Consider the following 9,779-nt stretch of genomic DNA (forward strand, 5'->3'; position numbering starts at 1 on the left):
CACATTTTCCTGTACACTTTAAATCATCTACAGATTACTTATAACACCTAATACAATGTAAATAGAATGGAAATGCTAGGTATAGTTGCCAGCAAGTGGCAAATTCAAGTTTTGTTTTTTGGAACTTTCTGTTATTTTTTCCCAAATATTGTATTTTCGATCCTCAGTCAGGTGAATCCTCAGATGTGGAACCCTCGGATCCATAGGACCAAAGTGTATAAATATAACTTCTTTTCAGTGTGCCTCAAATTATAAAGCTAAGGGGTCTTTTATCTTATCATCTCAACTTAGTCCAGTGTTACTAGATTTGGACTCCCCTGACTTTATGCCATACGCGAAAAACCATTTACAATCACCTCGCGGAAGTAAGGTATGGGCTGTTGTTTGCAAAATCAGGGCCAAGCCCATAGTTTGAGAGCTCAGAAAAATTTCCCCTCAAGAAATTTTGGTGTTTGTTTTTTCTTTTCTTTTCCAGAGTCCCATGGCTAGATATCCTATCATATCCTCGATGTACATCTGCTCTTTCTGTAAAAGCTTTGTAAAACAAGTGATTTTTATTCCTATATAGTTTTCTGTTGTACCAATCAAAAGGTTTTTTTTCTCTTTCCAGCTCCAGTTTTATGTAAAACAAAGGTTCCAGATCACAGAAGATCATCACAAGCAAAGTTATTAAACTGTGAGAAGTATGCTTTGATTTTCTTGCTGTTTTTATTTGCTGTATCACTTACGCTGTATCACTTACTCTATATCTGGCAAAAGGCCACAGTTGAAGTATGAGGTCAGTACATAAGCCAGACTGGATGACGTTACTCGCGCACTGTTAGAAGTTTAAGTTGTTGGTTTGTGATGAACCGAGATCATTTCTCCTGCTGCCCAGTGCTTGCTGTCACTTTGCTGTGACAAGAGTGTCGGTGCCTTTGAAAGTACAGGACTCGTTTATATTGCGGCTCTGATTGCATACATATTCCAAGATGAACCTTTTGTGTACATACTAAAGGTAAACTTTGCGGAATATGTTTTAAAACGTATTATGTACCTGAAACTCTAAGCTCAATAGTTCTATAGAACTTTAAAATTTTTCATACAATTATCCAATTGGTAACATGATCCTGAGCTTTTGCATCAAATTACATAATACGTGCTTCAGTGTTGTGGTCCATGGGTTGTTGTGATGAAACAACATGTTTGTTGAAAGCAGAAACACTCAGGTAAATAAGCCCTTTTCTGGTGATAAGTACCTTTGGAACTGGGTGTCTTCACACTGTTTGCGTGAGTCTGTATTACATACTTGTTGCAAACTGTCTTCCAGGGAAAATAAATAATAAAGTTGAATCATCTTATTAAAAATATTTCTAAAAAAGGTTACTATGAACATCATCTGAATATTCAAGATAAAAATTTAGATAATTCGTACTGTAAAGGATATTTGAATTCAGTGCCTCAGTATTTGCAGAACGATTTAATGGCTTCTAACTTTTTCTTAACAGTCACAAGTTTTCATTTTTTGTACTTGAATATTCGGAATGAAACTGATATTTACACCTGACAAATAAAATGTATCTACATCTTCACTAAACTGCATTTAAATTACTGTAACTTTTTGCAAGCCATGATCTTAAACATCTTACCAGAACTATGAGAATTTAATTATATGTTTGAATTATTTTAAGACAGAGGTATATTAGCAGTATTTTTCAGATAACAGAATGTTTTACTCAGCCCATGTCAGATTCTGAGCAGTGTATTTTTTTCATGAATTTGCGTTAAGTTGCAAATAAAACCTTTCATTTTGTAGCACAGCTTATCAGGACCAACTGCATTTAAATTCAAAAATTCCATTTTTGCATTTCTGCGGTTTAGTAAAGTTACAAGCATCACAGAAAAAGCTCTGCACTTTCTTCTCAGGATCAGTAATGCCCAGCCTCTGGAAGGTGGGAGCGGGAGAGTCGGTGAGTCCCTGAGGGCAGGTAGCCTGGCCTCCCAAGCCCGGTCAGCGCTGCAGCGCTGAGCCTTAGCCCAGGAGCTTCGCGGCGAGCTCCGTGATGTGCTGCGAGTGGTGGCTGTTTGTAGCCTGTTACATCAAGCTGTGTACAAACGGCTATCCTGAACTTTCATAAAGTTACTTTTAAATGCCAGAGTGGTTGCTGGCATGTTAAAACAGTTATTCAATTCCTAGTTGAAAAGGTCACGGAAACCTACCTCAGACCTGGAGCTGAACAGAAGGGCCGTCACCTTGGGCTGCCAGTGACTCTGCTGTGAGGGAGACTTGCCACGCGCGCACGCCCACAGCGTGAATCCTGAATTCACTTCATGCATCTGGGATTCCACATAAGATTGTACTTTAGAAGAGCTGCACTGCAAAGAACAGAAATGTTTTTAAACAATTACAGTACAGGCGGACCTCGGAGATAGTGCGGGCTCAGGTCCAGACCACCCGATGAAGCGAGTATCGAAATAAAGTCAGTCACCTGAATGTTGGCTTCCCAGTGCATGTAAAGGTTATGTTTACACCGTGCTTTCGTCTGCCAGGTGTGCGACAGCTTATGTCTAAGGAACCGTGCACATACCTTAGTTAATAATTGCTAAAAGAAGGCTAACCATCCCAAGCCTTCAGCGAGCAGCAAGCCGTGGTAGTAACGTTAAGATCACCGATCACAGACCACCGTGACGAATATAATGATGAGGCAGTTTGAAATACTCTGAGAAGTACCGAAACATGACACAGACACGAAGTGAGCAAATGCTGTTGGGAAAATGGCGCCGATCAGCACAGGATATGCAAATACAGTGAGATCCGCCTGGATAACGCTCAGCTTCTCCTAGAAGCTTATTAATTCTCCAAGGTCACAGAGTGAGGTATTATCCACTGACGCTTAAGTCCAATTTCCTGGAAACAAAATAAAGCTAGACATGTTTTATTTTTTTTCCATAAAGCATGTAAAACAAGAATTGCCTCTCACCGCCAACCATTAATCTTTGTACCGACGACTCTGAATGTTTAAGCTCTTTCATACAGACTGTGATTTCGGCTTCCAAGCACTATCGGGATGAGTACTATCCCCATTTTGAAGATGAACTCATTTTAGGCCCCATTTTCCCGTTTGGCCAGGAAATGGGAGCACAAACTGATGAGGCCCCTGTGGAGCGGCCTGAGAAGGGCTCCTGCCCCCGGCCGTGGAGCGCAGGGAACCAAGGGGGTGGGTGTGACTGGGCCTTGAAGGACTGAAGCAGCTTCAGAAGCAGGAGGGGACGAGGGGCACCCAGATACTTGGGACAGCAGGCTCCCGACGAAGCCTGTGCCCCCGGGGAGCGGAGAGGATCAGTGAACAGAGAGGACCGGGAAGACGGAGGCAGGGAACAGACAAGGGGTTCATAAGCCTAGCCCAGCGAGCAGGCGGAAGTCTGACTCACAGGCCAGATGCTCACGGAGCAGAGGGAGAGGGTGTTGCTGGGGAGAAGCCAGGCCAGGGGCAGGCGGACTTGGACTCAAGTCCAGGCCAGGAGTCCTCCTACTGCATGTGCAGGAGGATAACTAGGTCACGTTTCAAAAATACTGACACACAAAGGAATACGTTGTGTAAAACCATGAAAATGTCCTGTGGAGCTAGAAATATAGAGGGAACAAAAATTCAAGACTGCAGGGACATGTTAAGTTGGGAGAGTGGGACGCATGCAGTGAGGAGGTTCTTGCATTAACTGGGAAGAGGATAAAAGTCCCGTCAGCCGGGTAACGTGAGACTCAGGAAGGACCACGTACGCGTGGGAACACATGTGCCTTTCAAGCCAGTAGAAGGAAAACTGGTCTCATAAATGATAATCCAAAAGGAAGCAAGGACATAAAGGAAATAAAACAGGTGCGACAGCTAAAAAGCATTTAGTAATATGGTAGATTTAGACCCAAATAAATCAGTAATCACATGCTCTAATTTTTCTAGATAGAAGTTTTTAAAAACCAGCTGAGTCACTTTACAAGAGTGAGCCAAAGCTTTCTGTCCTGATAGGAAAAGGTACATCGTGTACACTGAGCCAAAAGCTGACGTGTAGCTACGTTTTCGGCAAAAGGCAGCGTTAGGGAAGAAAACGGCCCTGCTGGGGGGCGGCCTGGCCTCCGAGGCAGGAGGGCATCTGGCGGCTGGCGCAGGTCCCCAGACCCACGGCGTGAGGGGGCTGCGTGGCCACCGACGTTCATAAAGCACGTGCAAGTGGCCACGTCAGCAACCTCTTCCTCTCTGTACAGTAAGCCGGTCTTTTTTCTTAAAGGCTGAAAGTTAAAAGGCAAGAGCAGGGAATGAAAAAAGAGTGTCACTACAGATCCTGGGCCATTAAAGTGTCTTTGATAAATTAGAAAATACAGAAGTATCAACAGAAAATAATTTAAACAGTTAATTTACTGATACAAGAAATACAAAATTTCTTAATAAAAGACAATTTATAATTAAAATCCCCCTACAGTTTGGGCCGCGAATCCTCTCAGGTGTCTCAAGAGGAAAGGCATTTGACCAGCTCTCCTGTGGTATGTGGGACACTGCCTCCACCCCAGAGATGCCCACGCCCTCAGGCCAGGCGAGTGTGCTTCCTCACCTGGCAGCAGGCTGCAGAGGGCCTGAGACCGGGAGGTGGTCCTGGGTGGTCTCGGGGGGCCCGCTGGAGGGACGTGTGGCCGGCGAAGCAGGGTCGGAGGGGCAGCACTGCTGGTTGCGATGCGGAAGAGTCCCTAAGCCTTGGAACGTGGGCGCTTCCAGGGGCTGGAAACGGCAGACAGGGATTCTCCCCTGGAGGCTCCAGAGGCGCACAGCTGTGCCTGACACTGAGATTTTAGTCCGGTTCTGACTACCAACATCGTAAGATAAATAAATTTGTACTGTTTAAAACCACTACATTTGTGGTAATTTGTTACAGCAGCAATAGGAAACAAATACATTCCCTAAAAATGGATAAAAGAAACATCCCGAATTCATTTTACAAGGCCAACATGGCTTTCATTTCAAAGCCTAATAAAGACATTCTGAGAAAGGACAATTATAGTCTGATCTCATACGTAAACAAACATGCAAAAACCCTAAACAAATTACTAACAAACTGAATCCAGGGACATATATTTAAAAAGATAGTTCCTCATATCCAGGAAGGCAAAGACGTTTTAACATTAGAAAATTAACCAGTGTAACTCACAGCATGAATATTAAAAGAAAAATCATATGGTCATCCCTGTAGAATCATAAAATACTGATAAAATTTAGCATCTTTGAGATGTAAGAAAACAAAAGACTCTTAGAATATCAAATAGAAGGAAACTTCCTTAACTTGATAAAGGGTATCCGCAAACAGTAACCAGCGCAGGCATCACACTTACGATGAAACACTGAAAGCACCTTTAAGGTTGGGGGCAAGGAACACTGGCACAATCGTCCCCTTCCATTAGACATGTCACCGGAGCAGGCAGCCCTCTCAGGAGGCAAAAAATAAAGACAGGCTGGGCCTCAGTCCTCACAGGTGACACGGCTGTGTATGCAGCGAGTCCACATGCAGCTGTGGCCAGAGCACTGGGATCAGGAGTCCACAGAGTCGTGGCACAACTGCCCACGGATGACGCAAGGGGGTTGGCCACCGGGCAGGCTCGAGTGTCGAGTGTCTCACTGAGCAAAGAGCAAAGAATCTCGGCCCCGGAAGGTGTGTCCTGGGCTCTGCCCCGCCTGCCCCCTCCGGCCTCAACCACTGCCCTTTTGTTAACTGGCTTGTGCTCAGGCTCTGCTGCCCCCCAGGCCTGTCTAACTGTGGTTTGGGGTCAAGGTCAAGGTCCTCCACAAGGCCCACCCACTCTCAGGTGCCTGCACGTGGCCTGTGCCTCAGTGAGGGAGGCCCAAGCAGCCTTTGCTTAAATTCCTGCCTCTGTGGAAACCGTCGCTTGTGTGGACAGAGCCACTGCAAGCCGTGGTCACCCATGAGGTCAAAGCCGCGTGGCCCCAAACCTCCAGTTCTCCTGCCCAGGCCCCCGGGAGGAGACAACCGCACAAGTAAACCACCCCAGGGCACCGGCCCTGACACGGCGGCCTCAGGTCCCAACGGTGGTGGTTCCAGGTCAGGAGTGGTGACCCGGGAGCCCGGGGGGAGGCCGAGCGCCTGGTCCCACAAAGCCTCGCCCTGGCTCACTTGGTCGGCACCGTCCTTGGTGCCCTTTCTCCACGTTCATGACAGCTGCCCCGAGGGTCAGCTTCCTCCCCCGAAGTTCTGGAGAAACAAAGTGAAAATGCAGCTGCTGGAGGATGAGTGTCCCTTTACTGCTGACAAAGGCTACTCAGTGTGGGACCCAAGGGGGCTGTGGGACGAAACCCAGAACTCGGGCACTGGCCCTGCTCAGGCAGAACTGCACCCAGACGGCCTGACAGGAAACAGAAACACCTGCTCCGTGACGGTCAAGGGCAGGGCCATGTCCAGCTGCTCCTCCTGGGGTCGCCCACTCCGGCGGCTTCTGAGGCTCCTGGGAGCCCTCCGACGCCCCTCGGGCTCCCGTGTGAACTCTGGGGAGCAGGCAGGCGGTGCTGCTGCCCAAGCGGACCAGGAAGAGGGTGAGGCCCAGAGGAGAGCGGCCGGAGTCGGAGGCTGCCCTGCCTCCCGGTGAGGCCAGCCCGGCTGGGGGAGCCCTGGAGTCCCTGAGTCTTTCCAAGCAAGAGGGAAGCCATTCGTCCACAACACTTGGCTATGAGCGCCTGGCAGGTCAGCACAGGCTGGTGCCCAGAAAGCGCGTCTGCAGCTACTGGGGTGCTGACCTCCGGCATCAGGAAGCCGCCTGGCAGGCCCGGGCGAGACGACATAAGGGGAAGGCGGCCAGCCTCCGCAGCAATGCCTGGAGTGCTCGCCGGGGCCGCCCGATTCCTTATTTACCCTCTTTATTCCCCATTTCCCTGCCAAGTCGTTAATCTCAGCGTTTAAGGTGTTACTCCACGTGGGAAAAATACTAGCTTTAAAACGAGATGCTTATAGAAGGAAACATCTTGCAGACTCCAGAGAGTCTGAATGACGGTGTTACCCAGTCCAAGCTCGTCCTGCTCTCCACACGACAGGCCAATAAACTGAGAGGCGAGCTGCTGGGGCAAAGAACAGCGGCTTTGTTTGGAAAGCCAGCAGACCAAGACGGCGGCCCATGGCCCAAAGAACCCACTTGCTGAATTAGATTCAGGCTCCTTTTATACTAAAAGGGGCGGGGCTAAAGCCAAGCACTTCCTGGTTCCCCTCAGCCTCCGGAGGGGAGGTGTTAATTTCTCCCTCCTGCTGTCATTCACAGGTGGGCCTGCTCAGGAGGTTTCCTGGGAGCTCAACACAGGTATTTTAGCTGAATGCTCATTACCTGGGAGGCAGGGGTCCCAGAGACGGGCCGTTATGGAGAATTTAAGCTTATAGGCAGCATCCCTTTAGTGATTAACTGGTAACAGGATACAGAGGTTCTTCCCGATTACAAGAGAAACTAGGTTAACAATGAACAAACACATCTTATCAAGAACAATGCAAACCAAGAGACAATATCTTTTCAAATGCTGAATGAAAAAAAGTCAACCTAGAATTCCATGCCAGTGAAAATATCTTTCAAAAATACGGGCAAAATAAAGACATTAAGACAAACAACAGCTGAAAAACTCCACTGCTAGCACACTTCGATTACATAAAATGTTAAAGGAAGTGCTTCAGGCAGAAGAAAAATGAAAACCTAAAGGAAATTCAAATCTACACAGTAACTGGGAAGAGTAAACACATAACATAAAAGACTGTTTTTCTCCAGTTTAAAAATTGCCTTGGGATTTCCCTGGAGGCACAGTGGTTAAGAATCCACCTGCCAATGCAGGAGACACGAGTTCGAGCCCTGGTCCTGGAAGATCCTGCCTGTCGCAGAGCAACTAAGCCCGTGTGCCACAACTACTGAGCCTGAGAGCCTAGAGCCTGAGCTCCACAACAAGAGAAGCCACCGCAATGAGAAGCACGTGCACCGCAACGAAGAGCAGCCCCCACTCGCCACAATTAGAGAAAGCCAGCACGCAGCAACAAAGAGCCAACGCAGCCAAAAATAAATAAATAAATTTATTTTTAAAATTGCTTTAATATTATACTACTATATATAAAACAGATAACCCAAAAGGACCTACTGTATAGCACAGGGAACTATACTCAATATTTTGTAATATAAAGAATCTGAAAAAAATAGATATAATTGTATGTGTAACTGAATCACTTTGCTGTACACTTGAAACACAACACTGTAAATCAACTATACTCCAATAAAAAAAATTTTTTTAATTGTTTTAAGATAATCAACTGTTTAAAGCAAAATCAAAATAAATTGTGGGCCTCTGTAACAGATGATAAGGAGCAGGGCCCTGTGGGCTCCTGGGCACAAAAGCCTTTCTGTGTCCCCCATTCATTTCTTGATTACAGGAAATGGGCATCATTCAGCCTCCAGGACCTACCCTTAGTTCCAACGAGCAGGTTCAAACAGTTACTAATCAGGGAAGGGAGGGGATGCAGAGACCAGGGAGGAGCAGTCAGGACACAACAGCGCAGCCTTGGAGCAGGTCCTGGTTCCCCCTCGAGGGATGCACACAACAATATCCTTGAGCTGTTTTGCAGACACTGAAACCCCCTCCAGGTGGGAGAAGTTAACTGTCTGCTGCTCACAAGCACGGAGACCCCAGACCCGTTGGAACCAGAAGGTTGACGATGCCGACTCCCGATGACCTCACCGCCAGCCAATCAGAAGAGTGTCCACGAGCTGACCACGCCCTCTTTGAACCATTCCTATGAAACTCCTCACGACCCTCTCGAAAGGGAGCACAGTTCTTGAGGCCCTGGCCAGCTGTGTTCCCTCTTTGCCTGGCAAAGAATAAAGCTATTCTTTCCCTTCCTCCAAAACTCTGTCTCTGTATTTCTGTTCAGCATTGGTGCACACAGAGCCAAGATTTTCGGCGCAAACATAGAAGTAAAATGTATGAAAAGAGTGGCACAAAGGCTGAGGAGGGTGGAATCAGTGTATTCGAACGATAAGTGCTCACAAAATATGTGAAGAGGCATAATGTGTATCTTTAACATTGTGATAACATCAATGACAACTAAACACACAGACTTCAAACTCTAGACCATTCACAACATTTTAAAACAACGTATGCCTCGAGTCAAAAAAGGAAGTAAAATGGAAACATAAAAAATACTAAATTAATCCAAAGGGGTCAGGAAAAGAGGGAGAAAAAAGAAATAATGAAAGGATGAAACAACAAAAATAGCAAAAGTGTAGACTGAAACCCAATCACATCACTGTGAATGGTCAGAACACTCCAGTGTTAACAGGCCGAGCCTGGCAGGTTGGATTTTACAAGTAAGATACAGCTATCTGAAACACTACTTCACTAAAACACTAGACGAAAAGGAGAGAAAAAACATTCGAGAATAGGAATGAGACAAAAGCTAAAGTGGCAGCATAACTAAGACAAAGTCGATTCAGAACAAGGAACTGCACCAGGGAGAGAAGGGGTCATTTTCTAAATGATAAAGGGGCCAGTTCACCACGAGAACCCATCCATCTTACGTGTGTTTGCACCTAATAACCGAGTCAAAACACATGACGCAAAAAACCGATGGAACTAAAGAGACTTGCAGATACCACAGACGTTAAAAGGACAAATGCACCGCTGTAAGCGGAAACTTCAACTATGTTCTCTCTGTAACTGACAGAACAAGTCCAAAGAAGATCTATAAAGATATAGAAGGCTTAAGCAACACTATCAATCAATTGATCT

General features: G+C 46.4%; 1 protein-coding gene across 1 annotated transcript in view; it reads left to right on the forward strand.

The window, feature by feature from the left end:
* Positions 1–1,569, forward strand: part of SEPTIN10 (septin 10) — a 52,882-nt gene extending 51,313 nt beyond the window's left edge. The window contains exon 11 of the mRNA XM_065891389.1: positions 611–1,569. Within this exon, the coding sequence (XP_065747461.1) occupies positions 611–626 (16 nt within the window). The 3' untranslated portion in view covers positions 627–1,569. The remainder of the gene's footprint in view (positions 1–610) is intronic.
* Positions 1,570–9,779: the final 8,210 nt, after the last annotated feature.

This window comes from Phocoena phocoena, chromosome 14 (assembly GCF_963924675.1).
Source record: "Phocoena phocoena chromosome 14, mPhoPho1.1, whole genome shotgun sequence".
In the NCBI taxonomy this organism is placed as follows: Eukaryota; Metazoa; Chordata; class Mammalia; order Artiodactyla; family Phocoenidae; genus Phocoena; species Phocoena phocoena.